The sequence below is a fragment of the Nannobrachium achirus genome (assembly GCF_963921795.1).
Source record: "Nannobrachium achirus genome assembly, chromosome: 3".
NCBI lineage: Eukaryota > Metazoa > Chordata > Actinopteri > Myctophiformes > Myctophidae > Nannobrachium > Nannobrachium achirus.
This window is the reverse complement of record NC_137812.1, coordinates 43,170,809-43,195,761: the sequence shown is the minus strand read 5'-3', so window position 1 is coordinate 43,195,761 and position 24,953 is coordinate 43,170,809. Positions and strand designations below refer to the sequence as shown.

The following is a 24,953-nucleotide window of genomic DNA, read 5'->3' as shown; positions in this document are numbered from 1 at the left end:
CTAACATGGAGATGTGGATAACACTATATATGGAGATAGTTTAGTCCAATATGTCATATGGAACTACCGTCATAGACAGTAGCCATTGTTAGGTCGGAGTCAATGGCTGTCTGTCTGACTGTCTGTACAGGAAGTGATGTCACATGACATACTGTACTTTTTATGCCCATATATGAGTCCTTCTGTACCACATCTCCATGTTTAGGCAAACTCCACACAGAAAGGCCCTATCGCCAACCCAACCTAGGGTGTGAGCGATAGGGCCTTTCTGTGTGGAGTTTGCATGTTCTCCCTGTGTCTCCTAGGGTTGATACCCTCACAAAAACATGAACAAACTCCCCCCAGAATGACAACAACTAGAATCGTCAGAGAAACGTTGTGGTTGGCCAGATGGTCAAGAATTGGCGCGACCTCGCCCTTTAGGGCGAGGTTGCATGTCACCCTGAGGTCGCATTCCACCTTCAGGTGTCTTACTAGTATAACAGAAGTCTATGGGGCTCTGACTGAGACTGAAACCTTGACCAAATTTGGAGTCATACGTTGATTGCGACCGTCAGGTCGCAGTTTAGTATCAAAACCTCCACCGGCCGTCCGTCCGTCGGTCACACGTCACACCTTTGCCCTGCTCATATCTCCGCATCAGTATGACATCACACTGCTGACATCAGTATGACATCACACCATATATGGAGGGATGTGTTGGTTATCTCCATATCTGGAGATTCAACCTTCAACGATTTTGACATCTTGTTACTAATCTGTCGGTAGATAATGCCGGTCTTATATAAGGGTCATTTGTGTACGATGTGATGTCATACTGATGTCAGCAGTGTGATGTCGTACTGATGTCAGCAGCTATGTCTCTATATATGGAGTTATATGTTGTTCGTGTCCAAATATGGGGCTTGTGAGGTCAGACTTAGTGAGATTCGTCGGTTATCTCCATATATGGAGGGATGTGTTGGTTATCTCCATATCTGGAGATTCAACCTTCAACGATTTTGACATCTTGTTACTAATCTGTCGGTAGATAATGCCGGTCTTATATAAGGGTCATTTGTGTACGGTGTGATGTCATACTGATGTCAGCAGTGTGATGTCATACTGATGCGGAGATATGAGCAGGGCAAAGGTGTGACAAGGCCCTGCAGAAAATGCATGACACGGTGCTGTGCCACACTCAGCACCCCTAAAAACCAGTGCTTGGGATTTGTTGATGTAAATGTTCACATAGAGTGTAATAATTGGTAAAACAAACTTTTGGCCTATTTGTGGAGATAAGCGACCAACGGTCGCTTATCTCCCGATTAGGGAGTCTTACTGGTATATCATAGATACATGTATGTCATAGACGACGGACCGACCACATGATGTCTGAGATTTAAACTGGAGCTATACGCCGTTGCCAAGTGGATCCCGATACCCACATGTGTTGATTTGTCTTTGTGTGCTTGCCACCAGGCCTAATGAACATGATATAATTTCCTTAGTTAAAATCCATTGTTCTATTAAGAAAGTCATGGATTCATAAGATATTATTCACTATGTCACTTAGTAGGTGTGTACTGTAGATTCATGTGAAGTTAGGTTTGGTGTGTTTGTGTGTGCAGATTGTGCAGTGTGCACATGTATTTTGACTTTTGTTTTAGCTAATGAACTCTTCTGGCATAGAAGTACTCACTAAACGAACGATTATGGAAACAAAGGAACACTGTGATTTCTTTTTTACATATTGTCCCCATTTCTCTTCTCTGTCTTTCTAGCTTGGAAAATATGAAGCACTTTTCTGGAGTTGATTATTCATGTCACGTCTTGTAGCACAGCATGGACAATGAAAATCAAATGGGCCCACGATCTGATGCCATAATGGAAATGGCAAGAGCAAACACATGCACGCACGGACGCACGCACACATAGGTCACACACACACACACACACGCACACACACACACACAATCTCATGCATACCGGTAATACACTTTTCAAGATAATGTTATTCATGGGCATGCTATGAAAGGAGCAAGTTTGTCACTTTGGAGGAACCAGACCAATAAACCTGACATTATAGTGACATTGATCATTTCTATGCAGGTTTGTTTTTCTCTCTTTTTGTAATTCATAAAGTTCCTTGGATATGATGGCAGCATATAGGCTCTGTGCAGCTGTACAGGTTGTGTAGTTTAACTGTTGTGCGGTTAGAATGAATGATTATAATTCTACCTCAGTAATCTAGGCAAATTAAAACCATTAGACCACATTAGTGCTCTCACTTGTCCATGTGCTCGAGTATAGTTTCTCCCTCTGTGTCTCTGTCTCTCTTGCACGCACGCATGAGAAAGAGAGAGAGAGAGAGAGAGAAAGCCTTCTTGTGTCATTTGATTTATTCTCTCTCTCTCTCCATCTCATAGACACCCTCTGAAAAGCCCTCTTATTTCATTGCTAAGACATGGAGAACTGAAGGCCAATTATGAGGTGATGAACTGCTGTGTCAGCGTCCTCTAAGTGCCCCCTCCTGTAATTAGGCTACCTGCTGATTAATGCTGAGTCACTCAGCCTGATGAGGCCCCCCTGCCTGCACCCCCCTCTCTTCGTCCTTGTATCTGCAGTTACAACTCTGCCCAATTATCCCCATTCCAAACCTAATTCTGCCTCTTAATGGTCTATATTTAACAACAGCCGGCAGGGGATTGTGTCCTTGTCGCCGCTTTTAGTGACTCCTACTGGTTAGTTGGGGCACCTGTTCAGTGTGAGGAGGGGAACTGTGAAGATTTGCTCAAATTGTTACGAGTGTTACGCTGTCCTGGCGAAACTCCTTGCTGTGAAAAGAAGCGTCTGGTTAGTCCATGTACATCAGAGGAGGAGGCATGTGGTTGGCTACTCCTTCCTGGCCTTGTGTAGAAGTGTCCTTGAGCAAGACACTGAACTGATCACTATGAGGGTGGTAGTACCTGCCTTGCATGGTTGCCTCCCAAGTCTCTGTGTGAATGGGTTATTGTGAGGCACATTGTGAAGTGCGTCGGAAGGCGCTTTTTCAAAATGCAGACCATTATTGTATCATGGGAATTCAAGGGTAATTGAGAATACTAGAAGAATCGCCAAAACCAAGACATCAAATTAATAATTTCGCACCAGTGAATACCTATTCAAGTGTCAATAGCCTGGTGTTAGACTGTGACCAATGGCCTAGTGGTTTTTTGAGACTGGGCTCAAATGAACAGAAAACACACTTACACAGTAAAATCCTGTAATCCAGTAAAATTGTGAAGGTATTTTACTATACCCTCTCTCTGTCCATCCCTGGTTTAGTCTCTCTGTTTCTCCCTGTCTTTGATCTAATAGATGTTTAATATCAGTGATTGGTACAGTAGGGGAAAGGTGACCTTCTTTGTAGCCAATCAGAGAGCTAGCTGAATGAGGGCAGACTGCTGCCTCATCCAGAGAATGAAAATGCTTTTCAGGCATTATCTAGTCCACACACACACCTGCAATAAATAGCATAGCAGGCGTGTGTGTGCGTGCGTGCGTGCGCGCGCGCGCGCGCGCGCGCGTGTGTGTGTGTGTGTGTGTGTGTGTGTGTGTGTGTGTGTGTGTGTGTACGTACTATGGGGGGGGGCGTACGTGCTTGCTTGTGCATAAATTAACTGTGGATAAATTGTGATAGGGCAGCACAATTAATCTGTAAAAATCAATATTGCAGTATGCCTTCCTATCAAAGTCAAACTTGTAAGTAGGCGTTCTATAGGCTATAGAACTCTCTGGTTCAATGCAAAATTACAAATTAAGTCACCCGTGTTTTTGTAGGGTTGCTTTCCTACGTGACACGTAGCATTGGCCAGGATATTGAATAGGTGAAAAGGCTGTCTCCCTCGCCCTCTTCCTCCCTCCCTCCCTCTCTGTCTATCTAGCTGTTGCAAGGGATTTTGATATATGGGCATGTGACTAGGGTTTTTCTGAATGGTGTCGATGTGACATCATTCGCAACAGAAACCATTGACTAACAACACTGATGGCAATGAGTACAGAATATACATCTATTTAATACTTATTTTAACAACAAAATACCCTAAGAACACTATATCGTGGACCCCAACACATCTGTTGAGATGGGTGTTCTTCATCAGTCCAATCTTTTGCTGTCTGGGTCTATTCATCAAAACAGATAGAAAACAAATAGATTTGGCTTCATGATGTGAATGTTGCAGAGCATTAAGGCCTCCATAAGGTCAACTCCAGCAACATAAATCACATAATCCAGGAACATTTAGGCTGCCAGTGGAGCAGCCTCTCACTTTTCATCACTCTTCCTCTCATTCTGTGGGAGTAATGGGCTGTGATTGGCTCGTGGCTGCAGGGCAGAGTAAATTATTAAGGCCTGCTCTTTATTTGGCTGTGGATGGTACACTCTGTGTGCGCGCGTGCATGTTGCGTGTGCCAGTGCATGCCCGTGTCTGTCTGTCTTTCTGTCTGTCTAGCTGTCTCTCTCTCTGTAACTCTCTCCACCCCCCCTCCTCCTCTTTCTATTTTTGTCGTCTCTCTCTCCCCCTACACATTGCCCAGTTGGGGATAGTGGAAGAGAAAGTATACATTTGAAAGAAGGTGCTGCAGAGAGGGAAATCGAGAGAGATGGGGGCGGGGAGGCGGGGTAGGGGTGGGGGGGTATTGCAGACATATTGTTTGCTGTGATGGACAGAGATGGAGAAAGAGAAAATGAGCGCGTTGCGATGGGAATGAGGGCTGTGGACCATTACAGTGTGAGAGAGAGAGAGAGGAAGAGGAGTGACAGAGAGATGGAGGACACGAGGACGAGAGCAGGTGAATTGCAGAGGAAAGCACTTTCCTCTGTTACACCTGCCACCCTGCCTGCACCGAGACCTCAGCGTGTCCCAGAAGAGAACCACGCGCACACGCACGCGCACACACGCACACGCACACACACACACACACACACACACACACACACACACACACACACACACACACACACACACACATACATACTGTATACATGCTCGTACCGGTACGCACATATATACATTCATACAGCACACAAAGTGTATATACTGCAGGTTACATATACTAGTCCTGTGCCCAGGGGTGTGCGATGAGGGATTGAATGTAGGAGTCCCAGAAGTAATGTTGGGCAGAATAGTCACCATCGATGTCCAGTTGTGCAATACCCGCTGTATCCTTCTGTCTGGCTGGCACTCTTTATGCCCATATACTGTATGGTGTTCCGTGTCCAGGCCAGTCTGTGACGTCATATCCAAATTTGGGCACTGTAGTGATGTCAGTCAGTGATGTCAGTCAGTGGTGTCAGTTGGGCTTTTTTTTTTATGTCAGCTGGGCATTGTTACCATGGTGGCGACACTGTTTAGTATCAGTGATGTCAGCATGCAGACAGACGGCGGATGGCGGACAGACATTTGGTAATTTAATAGTTAGATTTGTGTGTGCATGTGCACTTACATTAAGTGTCCATTTTAACACTGAGTTAAATTAATCCAACCCTCAGGGTATTCGGGGGTTGGTATGCAATATGCATACACACACACACACACACACACACACACACACACACACACACACACACACACACACACACACACACACACACACACACACACACACACACTGTCAGGGTTGCTACCTGCATGGTAACAAGCAGCAGTGAAGAAGGACCACTTGACCATTAGCTTCATTACAGCGTTGTTAAAGTGAACACTGGAACAATAAACCTGCATGAGAGAGAGGATGAGGGAGCTAGAGCAAATTACCTGTTATCGTTTACATCAATAATTCAGGGTTGGTTTTATCTCCTGTTGTTTGCTGTTGTACACTTTGCGGTTCAGCGATTTAGCGGTGGGAAATGGGCCAACGCGTACGCTACACACAAATCTATACGATGCAGTTAATATGGAAGTATGAGACTTTGACAGCAGCAAACTGTGACTACAGAAAGGCCTGGCCTTGGACGTTACTTTACCTGTGTAAGTTACTGCTCTATGTGTCAGCCTGTCAACAGGCTGGACTTACTGTGGATCTACCATGTGGATTTTACCAGTGAAAATTACATCCCTTTGTGGACAATTTAAGTTAGGGGACTTAACTTCAAAATTAACTGCTCACAACCACCCCTCACTTTTTTGCCTAGCCTTGACATGTTTTCTTTACTGTTTGATTTCTTTTTCTCCTTACTCTCCATGTACCCGCCCCGTTATGTCTACCTGAAAACAAGTCAGAGGCTATGGTTATTTGTGGGCCATTGGCATGTACAGGTTTGGGAACCCCTGTAGTACTACAGTATATAGACAATACCACATGATAACTATTATTCTGTGGAAAACGAGCTTCGCCCCACATTTCCCTGTTAATTGCAGTCATATCACTGTATGATACCCCATTTCTGTCTTACAGGAGTTCAAAGTGACCACCATGGAGCAATATCTTCATTAAGTGTGTTGTGTTCCAGTTGAGTTTGATGTCCTCAGAGATCGATAGCTTATTGTTTGAAAAGGCTTTTATAGTTGATTGGTGGAGGGAATCAGGTTGTGCTCATGCCTTTTGGGGTTGCTGGAGGGTGTTGTGTGATTTGTTAGGGGTCATATAACGGGATAACACCACCCATAAACTCCCGTCTGTCTTGCTCCGGTGGAATTTAATGTCAGAATTAAATAGGTAGACGCCAAGGTCAAATGGTGGGCAGTCTGGGCACAGATCGATCGGCCTGTCTTGTGTGTGTGTGTGTGTGTGTGTGTGTGTGTGTGTGTGTGTGTGTGTGTGTGTGTGTGTGTGTGTGTGTGTGTGTGTGTGTGTGTGTGTGTGTGTGTGTGTGTGTGTGTGTGTGTGTGTGTAATATAAGTTGTAGTTTCATTGGTGTACAGGGGATGCACAGCTCATCACTATGTTTTCAGACTCATGCACACTTGTTATTATCAACTTTGGTCATATGGTGAATAGCAAAAATAGCTAATCTACAAGCTCACAACGCATAGTGATGTAACATGTTATGAGCTGATAGATGTAAAAAATCTTTGTAATTTGTGGAAAATGTCAGTTTTTGACAGATTTCACCTAAAATGACACACCCAAAATAGGGAGCTTAAAGTAAACCCTATAGGCTTTTCAAACTTTTTTTTCCCTCATCTGTTCTTCCTCTCTCTCTCTCTCTCTCTCTCTCTCTCTCTCTCTTTCCCTCTCCTGTGTCTCTCTCATTCTGTTTCTCCCTCCCCGCTAGCCGCTACCTCTCTTTCTCTATCTCCCTTTGTCAGCCTCTTAAGCAATTAGAGGACCCAGAGCTGGCAGGCAGAGCCATGGTCATTACACTGTCTGGTGTGGTGTGGTGTGGGGTGTGTGTGTGTGTGTGTGTGTGTGTGTGTGTGTGTGTGTGTGTGTGTGTGTGTGTGTGTGTGTGTGTGTGTGTGTGTGTGTGTGTGTGTGTGTGTGTGTGTGTGTGTGTGTGTGTGTGTGTGTGTGTGTGTGTGCGCGCGCGCGCACACGTGCGTGTCACGTGCATGCATTCGTGTTTGTGTGGTGGGGTGATGCATTTGAAGGCAAGAAAAGGAATACTTTTTTTTATCCCAGAACAACAGACATGGATCAAAGTAATTGGACAGTTTGATTCCCATTTTGTCAGTTGAAAGGCTTTGCAAGGTGTGTGTGTGTGTGTGTGTGTGTGTGTGTGTGTGTGTGTGTGTGTGTGTGTGTGTGTGTGTGTGTGTGTGTGTGTGTGTGTGTGTGTGTGTGTGTGTGTGTGTGTGTGTGTGTGTCTGTACTAAATCCAAGCGGTTGCTCTCTGGTCTGGGTGGCATCACTCTCACACAGGGATGCATCACTCTCACACAGGGATGCATACAGAACATGCATGCTGTTTCTCTAGCATCTTGTTGTGTGACGGTACATGTGCGTTGAATAAAACATCACGGTAAAAGTATGTCACAGTGCATGGAGGAAGATCAGAGGGAAGGTTTCTGTTACATAATGACCTCAAACTGTGTGTGTGTGTGTGTGTGTGTGTGTGTGTGTGTGTGTGTGTGTGTGTGTGTGTGTGTGTGTGTGTGTGTGTGTGTGTGTGTGTGTGTGTGTGTGTGTGTGTGTGTCACACGCACCCACCCACGCACGCATGCGTGTGGTTGCGGGCACACTGCAATAAACACAGATCTTTGTTCTCTCTGTGATGTGAGGTAGTCATGTAATTGGGGGCAGTTGAGGTGTTTTGATCGTTGTTTACAACACGCTCTCTCTCTGTCTATACCTGTCTGTCTGTCATGTTCTTTCCCATTACAAACTCCCTGGACACAAGCACTCCCACACTGCCCAGACCAGAGGAGAGAGAGACCAGACTATACTGTACAAGACATACCTAATTAGCTCAGACCTTCAACATACTGTAGACTAGGTTTCTCTCAGAGGCGAAGACATCAAAAGGAGGAAACAGATCACACACACACAGCAATGGACTTTAGAGGGGAAGAGAAGAGAGGAAAGAGTTGTGAAGCGATGGAAAGATCAGGAAGTGGATGGATAGTCACAGGGGGGGGGGTTATTTTACGGGATTGCCAGTGAATAGCCTAATAGACGTATGATGAGAAGGAATATTAAAGTGAATGAATAGCCTGCCCGACTCTGGCTTACTGAGCTGAGGTGTCCGAGAGTCAAGAGCCGTTTATTAGTTTCATTGCTTTTCCTCCCTGTCTATGCTGTTGGTCTCTCCACTGTATAATACCACACACAGAGTTACATGTTTATGTTGTGGGGCGTGCCGTCTAGTCAGGAAGAGTGTTTTTGTGTTTGTGTGTGCCTGTGCCCACGGCTAATCTCACAAAGCACAGGGCCAATCAGCGTCAAGTTTCTTGTCAGTAGACCAAGGAAGTAAATTCCTCAATATTTTTCACATATTGTACTGTTTATAGTATGTTTTGTTGAAAATTCAGCGGATTTTTTGAATAAACCCCCCCTTTTTTGTGTTTTTTACCCCTTTTCTCCACAATTTAGTTCTTATGCCAAATAATTCCTCCACACACATTTTCTGTGTGTCGTACTGCTGTTGTAGGCTATCGTACTGATTCACCTGCCAGGGAGGAGCCCCCACCGGGAGGACTTAGAGCCTTCATCCTATCCTCCTCGCGCCCAACACTCCCTTCTGACTGGTGTCGCCCCAGCCTTGTGAATTCATAATCTCAGACCCACCGTCTGCTCACATTGATTGACCGATCAGTCTCGCCCAAAAATATGGAGACCCACCTTCCTGCTGTCTTACTGTATATATGACATCATCAACAGAGGTCAGAGGTCCACAGGGTACCCGCCCACATCTTGTTACCGTTTATCTCTGTGGAAATGCCATGAAAGTGTAAAATGTGAGATGAAGGTGCTCCGTAAGAGAGGCTAGGGCAGAGTTGCAAGGGAGAGTACAAGGTGACCGTCTGAATTATGCTGATGGCCGGACGGCAATGTTCTTTTATTCTTTCAACTGTCCTGTTAGTGGCTTCCACTGGGAAACAGGGCAAGGTCTGGAACTAATACGTTCACTCCCTGAATGCTGATTTCAGGAGACGATCACTTGGGTTAAGATATACTTTATTGACCAGAATGAAGCAGAAAGCAAGCATCACACAACATGGCATATTGAGCACCCTACTATAGGGACAGCATAGAATCTAAGCCTATATCTAAGCGCATAGTATTGGCAGCCTACCTTAGCTCTACTATAAGACAGCCTAGAATCTATAGCCTAAGTTAGCATGGTTTGGCATGGGGTTCTGCCTCGGGCCATGGCTCGCTGAACCCACGATCCTCATGTTACCATGAGCATCGAGGGCATAATCTAATTACAGCGAGCCCTGGCCCGATACCCCCGAGGGGGATCTAAGGCAGAACCTGAAGGTGGCGCTGGGGTGGTGGCGGGGCAGTGCTATGCAACAAGACTGAGTCCCACCATCTGACTTCCCTAAGAACTATGGGTAAGGGGGGGGGCAGGACCTAGTGACCCACCCCCCTCCGCGCGCGCGCTCCCTTGGGACCGCCCCCTGAACTCGCTTTGATCCTTACGAATCGTCGCACTATTTCAGGAGACGATCACTTGGGTTAAGATATACTTTATTGACCAGAATGAAGCAGAAAGCAAGCATCACACAACATGGCATATTGAGCACCCTACTATAGAGACAGCATAGAATCTAAGCCTATATCTAAGCGCATAGTATTGGCAGCCTACCTTAGCTCTACTATAAGACAGCCTAGAATCTATAGCCTAAGTTAGCATGGTTTGGCATGGGGTTCTGCCTCGGGCCATGGCTCGCTGAACCCACGATCCTCATGTTACCATGAGCATCGAGGGCATAATCTAATTACAGCGAGCCCTGGCCCGATACCCCCCAAAACTACAAACCCCCAAAGCACGCCAAAATCTCAGAATCCCATGCCAGTGCTAGCCAACTGCGAGGAAGGCAGCTCTGCTGTGACTCTAGCGATTAAATTATCATTACTGCGGGGCAACTATGAACTGCCTTTCCTGCTAACGCAAAAATAATAATTAAGCATATTAGCATCTGGCAGAGCGAATATTACTAAGGCAAAATACTAAGCAATGATATTGGCAGCTTGCCAAAACGCTATAAGTACTGCTGAAGCAATTTAATAATTAAGAATGTTAGCAGCTGGCAGACCGAACCAACGGTGAGGAAGGTGGTACTGCTGACTATAACGATATACTGCAATCTAACTGAAGCCATACTAAAACACCCTAGAGAAAGCGGGAGCAGCAACATGGACGTATATATATATAGACAGCAGAACCAGAAGCAGCGATGAAACCTTTAATTCAAATAACTACAGCGCCATACAGCTTCACATCCTACCTAGTCTCGCGTAGCCAGACAACTATTCCACAATCTCTGAATGCTATATAGAGTCTGGAACAGCAGCTCCAGAACGGCGAGTATCGAAAACGGGCATTAAAGTTCAAAAATCTATATTTTAAAATGTCATTTCTGCTAAGCAGCAAGCTAAACATGCTTATATGATTTTTATTTATATAATGATAAATATTTGTGGGATGTGAGACGGAAGCGGAAGTGACGAGGGCTTCACTTCCGCTTTGACCGGGTACTCATCGTTCTTCTCTTGATGCGCCAGACTGTATGCTTGACCAAATCGCGGAGGCAACAGTCTGGCCACGCGAGACTACATCCTACCTAACTAACACCCCAGCAACCACCTAGCTTTTGCATGATAGAATTTATAACTCGCAGCGATGATTGAAATATTGAAGCGTAATATTTATCGTGGCCCGCAACCTATCAGGGGCGCGAGCCCCGAGTAACGCAACAGAAGCAGCAAATAAAACCCTATGGAACAACCCTGCTAATAGTGCCTGCAGCACTATTAACATCAGCAGCAGAAGCGTTAACTGAAACGCGTCCAACTCCAGCTTGGAACCATTACGCTTCGGTCAGTCCTGTGTTGTGTGTGCTTGATAGCTTGGCGTGCAGGATCTTGAGTTAGCTGAGGGCACCAGAAGTGCTGGTGGTGTGGCTGCTCCGATCCGGAGAGAATGCAGAGTGAAGAGGGGCGGGCCGCAAATCTGGCAGCTCTCTCCGGGGGTCGTGTGACGAGGACGTCGGGCAGACGGCCCGGTGTTCAGCATGGACATGAAAGGACAGAAGGGAGAGTTAGTTCTGCGACTGACACTGGTGTACCTTCCCTGCTTAAACTGCGAGCTGCAATCTTCAGAGGCCATGTGCTAGTCGCATCTTAAGCCTGGCCTTGGTGACCGCATGTGCTTGCCGCAGAAATTACAATCTTAGCTTTAGCTGACCATAACAATGAAACCACGCCTAAGGACGCTGACTTTTAGGATCACAGAGAAATTTTCGCAGCCCACGGAGCGCTCTGCTGCAGAGTCTGCTGCTGCACATATGAGAATCTCCACGAGATACCCGTCTTGACCTTTAAAGGCAAGCTATGCAAGCCTAGAGAGCGGCTAAAGCCCAACATTCAGTACAAGTAAGACGCTGCCATGTAACTATGGTTGCCTATTATTAGCAAGCTTAGAGAGCGGCTGAACGCTCACAGAATCGAACAAGCGAATGCGTTGCTATTTACCTGCTAGAGTGTGGCTCCTCAGGGCATCTGGCTGAGCCCGAGGGCGCCCGGAGCGCCGCCGCTGAAGCTGCTCCACGCCTGGGGCACCGCTGCCGAAACTGCTCCGCTCCGCAGGGAATGCGGCGTGTAGAGAGATGGCGCGACGCCTTCACTCTGGCCCTGCTCCCTCAGTCTCGCGGCGAACCAGCATGCGTCATGGAACAGAGGGTCGTTGGGGCAGACATCGGGCGGACAGCCAGGTGTTTCAGCATGGAAATACAGGACGGAAAAGTGAGTTAGTTCTGCTGCAGAGTTTGCTGATGCACACATAAGAAACTCTACAACCCATCTCTTGACTTTTAAAGTCAAACCATACCAAAACGTGGCCCAACCGATATGCGTAAATTCCCCAGCTTAGAGCGACTGCACCCTGACAGAACTTAACAAGCAAATGCGCTGCTATTTACCTGCTAGAGTCTGGCTCCGCCGTGCTTCCAGGGCAGCCGTCGCTGGCGAGAAAACTGGCTCCCGCCGTTGGCGCTAGAACTGGCGTTCCTTTGCGGCGTGACGGCGGTGTTGGTGTGCCGCTCCCCCCGGAAGATGAGCCTGTGCCCTACGTGCCTCCGTCGTGGGCTCGCGGGCCGCCGGGAAGTCAGGAGGCTGGCGGGCCGGCTGTCCCAAGGCAGCAGCGGAAGCAGCTGTGGCCGTCGCAGCGATACCCTCCGTGGTGCCGACCGACTCCCGACTGGACTCCCAGCCGCACACAACATTAGACGAAGCTAGAAACATAACCTTCATGACATGATTAGTGGAACCTGCAGCTAAAGCTGCCATGATAACCTGCTGTCCTAGCCGTGGGCCTGCAGCCACGCCGGCCTGAAGCTGGAATAATAGACAGGATGAATAGCAACCAGCAAGTATTAGCTTTAGCATGAGCTGAAGGAAAACAGTACTGAAGCCAAGTGCAGCGGCTACGGAAACACCACTAGAACATACGGTGTGCTATGTGACCCAGTACTATAACCTTAGTTTGCAACAAATATTTGAGTTAAACCCCTTTAACTTCTGAAACACTGGTAGCAGCTTAACATGCAGTAGAAACACCCCGCAGCTGCCGTGCGACGCTGCAAAGACGACCTGCTGTAGCTGTCGCTATGCGTCGGCTTTAGCCCGAAGCTGAAAGATAGACCTGATGTTAGGGTTAGGAAACCTGAAAAATAAACATAATGTTAGGTTAGGAACCTGAAGTTAAAACGTAGACCTGGTGTTAGCCGCGCCCTTATAGCCGCCGCAGCGAGACGCTGTTAAGAAAGTGATTTAGCTGGACCTGTGCCGCTTTAGCCTGGAGCTGCCATACTGGAGCAGTAATGACAACATGTTAGCAGAAAACACTCAACACCCTGGTAACAGCTTGACATGCAGTAGAAACAATAACTTGCTGGATTTTTATAGCATTTAGTATAGCAGTACCGCTGACAACTTAGAACTTATCAACTAAAAGCCTACGATGCGAGGAAAAGCTACAGCTGATGGATGCTGAAACTGAAAGAGAATGTTTAGCTGGATGGGAGGGAGGGAGGGTGGTCTATCGAGCATTTAGAGTAGACTACGATTCCCTGCATGCACTAGCGAGTTCAACTGGTGACGTCAGGACAGACAGGCACGACTGTGTTAGCGGAAGCAAAACAAGTTCGCACGTAAACTGTATAGCCTGCGGGTTTTCCTCCTCCCAGGAGCTCACACGGAAAACATCCTTAATAGGCTTCTCAAAGAGAGGCGATTACTGTTTTTAATAGTTCCTCCCGCGAGGGCTTCTACGCCACGGTAAATGGCAGCAGCCCTACTATGGTCCAAGAAGCGACAGGAACCATTTAGTAGCTGCTAAGGTATAGCAACTAGCACCTCATAAGCAGCAGCTGTTAAGACGGCCAGACAGTGCAAAAAGAGGAAAACATACACATAACCCGAGGCGAGGCAGAAGCAATATAGGCCCCATACTAACTAGATTAAGCACGCTGCGGGCGAAGCTTGCTACTAGCACGACGCCGAGGCTTGGCATGATAGAGAACTACATTTCCCACACGCAGCGCTTAGTATTTGCTGCCGAACGTCATGCCGTAAATCACCGCTTGACGTAACTCGGCTAGCTCGGGAGCTAGGTGAACTCTGCCGTTTACAGACACCTGCAACCTACAAACTAAATCCTCCTAGCGTGATTCATTACCTGCTACGGGGCTGTGTTTTCACGCGGGCCGCCGCTCTAATGGCTAGCACATTGATTTACCAGCTAACAGCATCCTTACCGAAATAGCCGGCTAGCAATAGCCACCAGCTAGCTCCTAGCTGACTATACATTAAACCTGTTGTTCCGCGCTAGCCGATACGGCCCGCGCCGTTGCAAAGTACTGACATGGTTATCGACAAACCCAACGACTGAGATTACTTTAACTCATGGTAGCCCAGTAAAGGCCCACCAGGGCACGAAATAAGTTAGCATTTAGCCCGTAGCCACAGCCAACTTCTATGATACTGAGTTTACCTTTAGCAACTTTAGCAAGCCTGTAACACCTTTAAAATAGCTTTAGCAACAAACTGAAAGTACAGAAATCAGCTAGGCACCAGCAACGATAGCAAGAAATCTGAACCTTGAAACAGCAGTTTAGAATTCAGCGATTACCAGAATAACAATCTCAAACTTCCCATACAACCTGGCCAAGAACACAGCTTCTTAGTTTGGCAGCTAAGTTTACAGTTTACAGTTTACAGTTTAAGCATTTAGCAGACGCTTTTAATCCAAAGCGACTTACAATAAGCAGATACAACATCGCAATAATAAACAAGATAATAGGTCAGTACATTAACAGCAATAACAATGTAAATGGATATCTATCTAGAGAAAAACACAATATAATCAAGTTCTAAAGAAACCTAACAAACAAATGTTAACTAGCTTCATGTATGGTCATTGAACATACATGAATTGAGCGATAGAAAAATAGCAGAAACAGACAGAAATACTCAGCCAAGTTAGGCACCCTCTCCAAGCGGTGGGCAGCAGCACAGCTACCTGCAAGCAACAAGTGTGGCACTTGTGTGTGTACTGCAGCATGGTAGCAAGCAGCAGTGCTATGCAACAAGACTGAGTCCCACCATCTGACTTCCCTAAGAACTATGGGTAAGGGGGGGGGGCAGGATCTAGTGACCCACCCCCCTCCGCGCGCGCGCTCCCTTGGGACCGCCCCCTGAACTCGCTTTGATCCTTACGAATCGTCGCACTATACATGTGCGCAGGAACTCACAAACTCATAAACACACACACACACACACACACACACACACACACACACACACACACACACACACACACACACACACACACACACACACACACACACACACACACGTGCACACAGGGGAGGATGTCCTTGATGTGAGCAGTGCAGTTTTACTATTGACTGATGTGATGGAGACGGGGGGTGAGTTGAGGGCTGAAGGTGGTCTGTGTTTATTCAGATTACACACACACACACACACACACACACACACACACACACACACACACACACACACACACAGAGAGAGAGAGAGACACACACACACACACACACACACACACACACAGAGACACACACAGACACACATACAGCTCATTCACCTTGGGTCGCAATTTACCCAGGACGTTTGAAATTAAACTTTGTTTGATGATATTGAATATTGTAATGATACCTAACTCCAGCATCCAGATACACATAGAACATACATAACCTCACTCACATCTCTCTCTCTCTCCCCCTCTCTCTCATAATGTCTCTTGTGCTCTCTCTCTCTCTCCCTGGCATTTGTTGGGGAAAGGAGAGAGCCAAGTACGTCAGTGTGGAGAGAGAGGTAATTATTTGCTTGGCCAGTCTGAGCCTGCTCTGAGTCTCAAGGACAGACTAGCCGACAGCTAGCACCGGCCAACACACTGATTACACCAGAGAAAGGGGCAGTGCACTGCACACGTGTGCGTGCGTGCGTGCACGGCCCACGGGGCTGTGTCTATGCATGTGGTGGAAAGCTGTAAGGGCCGTGATCAGAATGAGATTGTGCATCTTTGTGCGTTCATGTTTATGCAGCCGGTATGTCACTTATGAGTTATGTTTTGCAGCGCTTATGTGTGTGTGTGTGTGTGTGTGTGTGTGTGTGTGTACATGTGTGTGCTGATATAGAACAACAGCTCTTGCAGTTTAATCCCTGCAGGTGTCCACCGCAGGGAATCACTGCCACAGTCACACACGCACACAGACGCACACACACACACACACACACACACACACACACACACACACACACACACACACACACACACACACACACACACACACACACACACACACACACACACACACACACACACACACACACACACTCCCATGTGTGTCATAACATAATAGCATGGATGGGAACAGGAAATTGAGGTGTGGTGGGGGCAGGGTTGGGGCAGAGTGTGTCTGATGAGGGTGGCAGCAGGGAGGGGAGGGGGGGGGGGGGTTTAGACAATGAGCAGTGAAAGGAATAAAGAGGAGAAGAAAGAAGGGCGACGAAGGGTAAAGAAATAATGGTGGTGGAGAGAGGAAAGCCGGAGACAGTAAAAGGTATTTAGGAAGAGAAGATGTAAGGTACGGCCCCATAAAGAGAGGATGGAGATAGAGATAGAGAGAGATGGAGGATAACGGCGGAGCAGGGACCTTGGGAGATAAACATTAGTCATAAACTAGAGATAGGCTGATCATCACTTCTGCGATAGACGGGCAATGTTTCACTTTCTGGCCCCATAAAACCTTTATGACAGATCCTCCAGATGGCTGCAGCCTACTTTTATTTGAGTCTGCATCTGTGCATTAATATGTCTGTGGTCGTGTGTGTGTGTGTGTGTGTGTGTGTGTGTGTGTGTGTGTGTGTTATATTGCAACATCGTATTTTTCATGTGTGTTTGTGCCTTCATGTATGTTATCGGCCACATATCATGTAGTAGATGTTCTGCTCTCACAATGCACTGCCAGAGAATTTTTGAATAATGGCCCATGAATGCGACAGCCAAGAGACCAATAAAATTAGGCGGCTGAGAAAGTGTCTTGCCAAGTGACCAATGAATAGATCCGTCTGAAGGAGGCCATAGCTGAATAGCCAGTCACCCCAAAGCTTCATTTCTCCTCAGAGTCCCATTTCCCATTCCCAGACTCCCCATGCAAAAAGGTGACATTTCCTATTGTGTGTGAAGTATAAATGCATTGCTTTCCTCCCTGGGTCTTTGTTATTGTGCCATGTCGTGTTGTATGAGGGAGAAATGTGGTTCCGAATTGCAGAGACATAAGTAATCCATGGTAACTCTCTAAAACAAGGGCTTTTAAACTTATTGAGCTTGTTAGCCAAAATAAGTCATGAATTATTTTGTCCCAGGTCACAACTGTTGCTAACCCAGAGCTTGATCTCTGGATCTGGTCTTACCCTCCTCTTTGCTTTGCCCATCCTATTGCCTGCTTTCCCATCTCCTTGAAGCAGTTTGTGTGTGTGTGTGTGTGTGTGTGTGTGTGTGTGTGTGTGTGTGTGTGTGTGTGTGTGTGTGTGTGTGTGTGTGTGTGTGTGTGTGTGTGTGTGTGTGTGTGTGTGTGTGTGTGTGTGGAATGGGGGGTTATATAGCTACAGTACAGTATGTCAACGCATATTGACTTGACAGTATTGATCAGGGACAGACTTAGAGCAGAGGGGTGGTCCCAGACCCAGACCCGGTGGTCAGTACATCCTGAAACTCTAGCATAGCTCTATGCTTCCTGGCAGTGAAGACAGGAACACTCAATATGGTCTTCATCTGCTGCTCCATTCAGACATTTGTTTAACAATTGAACAACTTCAGCCGTATTTTATACTTAAAAAATAGCAGGGCTATAATCTCAGCTTGTAGGATATAGAAATGTTGAAATGTTCTTGAAAATGATAATGACGCCCCTAAAGGAAAGTGTTTAAAATTAATTTAAACCCCAGTTTTTATGTTTTCAAACCAATGAGCCCCGAGCCATGGCTCTCCTCCTCCCTATCAGCGGCCACTCCATCTGGAAAGTGCCGCGTTCCGGCTCTTTGACTGTGGAATCCCGGTGGCCGTTCCGAGGGGTGACTCCGGAAGGTGAGGAAGGTTCTGGATGGCTGGCCGGGGTCTGCCGGGGCGCCTGGAGCGTCTGGATGAGATGGGTCCTCTGGGACCCCCGCTCACTGATCACCATCATTCTCTGGGAATGCCTGCTGCATTGCAGATGGTGGGGAAGGGAAGTGATGATGAAGGGTGCACCGGAAAGAAAGAATCGGTATTGCAACGGGCGGCGGGAAAGCAATGTTTCTGCGGGGACCAGCATGCACATACTTACTCACTTTTAACCTGGCGTCCCTACTTTGAAAAGATATTTGTCTGAAATGGTCAACAAATAGGCTAGCTAAAACAGCAGATCTGTGAGTTTGCAGATCTACTATTTTTGCAACACAACGCCATTATATAATGAAGTATAACATAGTGGTTAAACATGAGATAAACAACGAAGAATTCAAGAGGAAATAGAGGTGATGGAAGCGGGCGGGGGGGGGGAGGCGGGGGGGGGGGGGGTTTCAAGGACACGGAGGTCCCCACTGGTTGGTTTGCTGTGTGCACTCATGTGCTCTCAATGTCTCCTCTAACAATAAACCCACACATCTGCTTATCACAGCCAGTTACTGCACCCACTGCTGTTCCCACCTAAATAAAACCTCTTTCCCACAAGGCATTAGTGAAGCAGGTGAAGAAGACACAGTAACAGGAAAGACAATAGGCAAGAGAAGAGAGGAGTTGGTGACCATCACTCTGTTGCATTTCTTCACCTGTTTAGGTGATAGCTAGAAAACTACACTAGGGTGGGGTGATGAGCTATTATCACGTTGCATTATGAGCCTTTAAGGTAACTCGTTGCTGCTGGGCAGAAACCTCTTGTCTCCATTATTTTTACGTTTATTTTCGTAAATGAATGCCCTACTTGATCATACTAAAGTGTCACTCAAAAGTAGCAGATTGAAACACTTTTGGATTCCACCCGACAGAGATGATCTCTTTGATTATGATTATTAACACAGATGTGCAATGCATGGCCTGTGGACCTTACATTTTTCGTCCAGCACCCAGCCTAATAGCGTGTCTTTTGGCTGTTTTTCAGCCTCTGTTGTACCATACATGTCATGCACGCATACTGTGCGCACATTTACAACTATGGGTCTTGGCTACTACTGTTGAGTGAAACGAGTGCCATGTTGTTTGAGTCAGTGGAAATAATGCAATTGACAATATCCTGTAGCAGGCCTATTGGCATGCTCTAGATATGGAGATGTTAACAATGGAAATGTACTTTTCTTTTGGAGAATAGTTGTGGCCTGCACATCATTACTTGGCAGGGAAACGGGGTGGAATGTAACTATTTTGTTCAGGTTTTGGACCAGGAGATCATTATCTCTCTCTCTCTCTCTCTCTTTCTCTCTCTCACACACATACACACACACACACACACACACACACACACACACACACACACACACACACGTGTGCGTGTATTAGGGAGGTACAGTTTGCTTGCTCTACCTCTCTTTATTCTCTCTCTCTCTCTCTCTCTCTCTCTCTCTCTCTCTCTCTCAGTCTCTCTCTCTCTCTCTCCTGGACCTTGCCAGATGTAGCCAACTCGCTCCTTCTCGCTGGTCGCAATTATTACGCGTGCGGTTGCCAAGCGAGACGCGCGTCCATACAGCTCTGGACAGTGGTATACGTACAGCACCGTCTTTACCGTATAGAGCCAGAGCGCCATTATTTCCAACACCTCCAGAGGAAACCTGGAATGTCGAGCGGCGGCTCGGGCTCGTCCTCGCGGAAGGAGTTCGACGTGAAGCAGATCCTCCGGATCCGATGGAGGTGGTTCGGACACCCCGCGGCGGCCACTCCGCCCCACTCCCCGCCGCTAGGCGACTACTTGGCAGGGAGAGGACCGGGCGACAGCCCCGGAGACAGAGCCTCGGTTAGCGGCTGCAGCAGCAGCAACGGGAACCCCGGCGTCGTTCGCTCCCGCACGGGGAGTCACAACAGCAGCTTGGTGGCCAGCGGCAGCGCCGGCTCCAATCTGTGCAACATCAGCAACAACAACAGAAAGTTTCTAGAGAACCGGGTCTCCGGCGGAGGAGCGGCGGCCACCGGGAGTTCGTCGTGTCCCCCGCGGTCCCTCAGCCAGCCCGAGTGCCGGAGCTCCGCGGCGCTGTCGTGGGTCTCCGTCCAGAACCAGGCTTCCTCTCGCCCGCTGAAGAGCATGGAACCCCCCGCCGAGGGTCCCGAGCCCTCTGCGCCTCCCGGCACCAAGGAGGAGGATGCGGCGGCGGCGGCGACGGGGGGCGCGGAGGAGAATAACAACCACCCGGACACTGACTCCAGCTCCTGCAGGTAGAACCTATAGCACTGCTTCACAAACACTGGGGCGGGACCCATTTGTGGGTCGCAGACGCTTTTTTTTTTGTCCCTTATTTTTTTTAGTTTCGTAGCCTACATAATTATTATTATTTTAAAAGATTTTCTAAAAATATTCATGAAGATTTTCAGAATACATAAAAAAAGAAGGAAACAAACGTTTAATTTCTCTTTTGGGTCTCGAGCTGAAAAGTTTGGGACCCATGCAGTAGGCTACCACTGGCCAATAGTCATGAGAGATGGAGAGAGATGGAATGGAAAACACATTTATTTCGAGAGAGAGAGATGGACAGAGAATACAGAGAAGAGTGTTCATAAAGAGCATGCCTCTGGTATGACAATGTTATGTCAGCTTGTTTTTTTGTTATTGCATTTTTTGCAATGCCAAACATGATTGCAATTTACAGATGTACAGAGTGACACATGTCTGAAATGTACAGACATGTGAACAACTTATTTTCTTGGAAAAAAAACATAAGTTAGTTGCTATATGACTAATTTCTTAGTAAGAAGTAAGAACATGTGGTTACAATGAAACGGATGCGTGGTCGTGTTGGTGGTTTCCATACCATAGCATTTTGACTTCATGTGATAACACAAAACCAACCAGACGTCACGCTGTTTCTCATAACTCTTGTTACATTCTACTCAATCTACTGCTGTCATTATCATCATTATCATTGTCATCCCACGCTAATTTATCTGGAAACAGGTTGAACAGACCCCCCCCCCCCCCCCCCCTCCCACACACAAACACACCACAGGTGGAATTCATTAGCCTCCACCAGTGACTGTTTTGTACCTATTATGAGTGAAGGAGATTTTATTACAAAATCTACCTTTGGAGATGTTGGTCATTGAATAGAGAATGACAAACAGAGATATGCTGTTCCCTCAGGAACAATGTGGCTTGAAGCAGTGGTTCTAAACCTTTTCAGGCCGGGGACCCCCAAAACAATAATATTTTAGGGGATCCCCACCCACCCACCCTGACGAGCACTAGTTGAGTTGAGGCATTACATTATAACACGGTTCTATTGTGAAAATAGCACATCTACATGCTTGCAACGCGAGGCGTTGTAGGCATGTAGGCTCTTTGTGTCTCCATAGGGAACCACTGCTGGTCATCAAGTTATTGGTCTAGGAATGTGACAAAAACAAAAACTATCTATGAATTCAAGTCTCCAAGGGGTGAGAAATCGATATAAAAAAAGTCATTTTGGGGGTGAGAACTATCCCTTTAAGCCTCACTTATACTTATTTTCATGCGTGTGTCATGCTCTGTAAATAGCAGATCTACAAGCTCAGGCATTATGTGAGCTCGTAGATCGGCTATTTACTGCATGCAACACCAGAATGCAACTAAGTATAAATCAGGCTTTAGCTGCGCATGAGGTTTTTATATTGTGCTGCTTTCATTGAGTGTGTGCGCGTGGGTGTGCGTGTGCAAGCGTGTGTGTGCGCCGTGCACGCAATCCCGTGCATGCATGTGCACTGGATGGATCAATGCTGTGTGTTGCTTTGCCAACGTAACTTGTCATGTAAATAGAGCATTCTGAATTGAAAAGGGGAGGCAGAGTGTTTTAGTTTGTTTGCCAATTATTAAAATGTGTGTTACGTAAAGACATGCATCCTAAGAAAAATATCAAGGATAGCACAAAAGGATCCCAGACTTATTTTCAGAGAGAGAGAGAGAGAGAGAGAGAGAGAGACAGAGAGAGAGAGAAACCTTACTGCTACTGTGAGATGCTTAATTAGCGTTGGCATGGAGACATTATGACAAAGCTATCATAGCATCTCATGACTCTTTTTAAGTACATTTGCTTTCCTGCAACAGGCATAGAAGTGGGTGTGTGGGTATGAAGGCCCGCTGTGCCTCCCTAATGATGCAGCTTTTATAGGCTGCTATTATGCTCCATGGTCCCCGGACACACATCAGAATATATAAATGATTCATCACACACACGCACGCATGAACGCATGCACGCACGCACGCACACACGCACGCACGCACGCACGCACGCACGCACGCACGCACGCACGCACGCACGCACACACACACACACACACACACGCAAGCACACACACACACACACACACACACACACACACACACACACACACACACACACACACACACACACCTGTAATGAGAGCAAACAGCCAAGAGTTATTGATCGATTTATTAATATGGCATGTCCTCTTCATTCTTTGTGTGTGTGTGTGTGTGTGTGTGTGTGTGTGTGTGTGTGTGTGTGTGTGTGTGTGTGTGTGTGTGTGTGTGTGTGTGTGTGTGTGTGTGTGTGTGTGTGTGTGTGTGTGTGTGTGGTCGATTTGTAAAACGTATGTATTGATTGAAAAGCAAACACAAACACACACTTATATACACTTACTGTATACATATATGCATGGCATGCTTATGTTATAGCACGTTCTTTTCTATGCATAATGATGTGCATGTCATCTAGCCGTGTCCTTGTACAGTACATGTAAAGATTACCATATACCAACTCAGTGATTTGTCTGTGCAGCACACACCGCTTTTCTTAACACAAGACCTTTATTGATCCCACGGGGGAAATACAGGTGCCAAAGACAGTACAGCAGTTAAGAACCGGTTACAGGACAATAAACAAGAAACTAAAGTACCATAGATACAGCATAATGGAGAGACATATTCAAGGCAAGAAGAAAAAAGAAAAGAAACATTCAATTGTTTATTGCTCCTCTTGACTTCCCAACCACTGTCCTCGCTCTAAAGGCCACTTTTAACCGCACAGATTCGGCGACGATTCGGCGGCGGAAGGCGGCGGAAAGCGTCTGTTGCCGAACGGGAGCTCATCGTCAGGTTTTCGGCAGCGGGTCGGGAACCTTATCGACCGAAAACTGGAAAACTGGACTTGCTCAGTTTTGTTCAGTAGCCCCTCGCCGTCGGTAAGATTGAGGGAGTTGTAGAATAGTTTACTACTGCTCCAAAACCAAGCCAAAACAAGCCAGAGACATTTTCCCGTCGCATATTTTTACTAAATACCATATTCTCAATCTCAACTCTCAATTCCTATTCCAATCGGATCCAAAGCAAAGCTAGTAGTAGGCTAGTAATAGTCCATCAAGTGCCCGTGTTGTTGTTTTCTTTTTTTTCCTCCTCTGCACGGAGAACAGAGCTGCCTCCGGCCGGGTTAGGGTTGCCAGATTCTGTGAGTGAAATACGCGACCAGGTCTATGAAAATAAGCCCAAAAGCGCGACCAGTTTCACCTCTGAACTCTATTACATTAGTTATTTTATAAAATAATGTTGAAAGCAAGGCCAAATAAGCAACTACACTTCAGAAACAAGCCCAAACAAAAGCAACCCACATCTAGCAACATTATAGGAAAACAGGATCAACGTTGCTTATAAGGAGCAGACCTGGCACCACTGCCATACAGTAACTACAGTCGGCGTCGTCTGAAAAAAATAAAATAAAAAATAAGTGCTTAGTTTTTTGCAGTTCTTTGCAGTCTGTGTACAGTCAGAAGGAGTCTCCTGTAGGCTGTTTGGTGTGTAGACACCTTAAGTCACATCATCACACTCTGTACAGCACTTCCCCAAATAGTGGGTCACAAAACAAATTGTTATGGGTCCCTTAATTTCTTGTTTCCTACTTTTTTTTTTTTTTCAAAACATTTTCATAAAACATTCCCAGAAAAAGCTACATATTTCATGAATTAAAAACAAATTCAAGTAATTTTATTAATAAATAAAATAAATCTAAGAAATTCCATCAATTAGAAAAGGAAGGTCTAAGAAGTAGTGAAAATAGCCGATCTCACAACGCGGCTTGAAGCGACGTGTTGTGAGCTTGTAGATCTGCTGTTCTCAAACATCTAATTTCTCTTTTGGGTCACAAGCTAAAACGTTTGGGAACTACTGCTGAACAGTACCATTTTCTTTGACAAGACCAACAAGGACCACACGTTTAAGCTAATACTGCTGTTATAAAACACATGGATGCTATCATTTCTACAAGCTGTTTTCCAGGAAGATACTTAAAAGTTTAATTCCTGTTACTATTTCAGGTGATTGATGATTCATAAACTAACCATAGCTACTTTATAAGAAAATACATTAAGATGACTCATGTGTTTATGGTCAGTGCTTTTCTTTTTATCCCATTATAACTTACCAAACTACCAATAACATTAGGAAAACAACAGTGCTACCAATTGCTTGTTGTCCGTTTTTATGTGGGGGAACGCAGTCAGAATACTGGCAGGACTCTGACTCCACTCATATTTTCCTCTCTCCTTCTCCTGTGACTCCTTGCCTTGCCTTGCCTTCAACCCTGGCTCACGTCTCTGCTCTCGATCCATCCTTTGTTCATTCATCTGCTCT

The 24,953-nt window shown here is 46.4% G+C and overlaps 1 protein-coding gene across 1 annotated transcript in view; it reads left to right on the top strand.

The window, feature by feature from the left end:
- Positions 1-19,961: 19,961 nt before the first annotated feature.
- Positions 19,962-24,953, top strand: part of klhl5 (kelch-like family member 5) — a gene marked incomplete at its 5' end in the record, with an annotated part of 54,507 nt that continues 49,515 nt past the window's right edge. The window contains one exon of the mRNA XM_080721179.1: positions 19,962-20,554. Coding sequence (XP_080577305.1) covers positions 19,962-20,554 — 593 coding nt within the window. The remainder of the gene's footprint in view (positions 20,555-24,953) is intronic.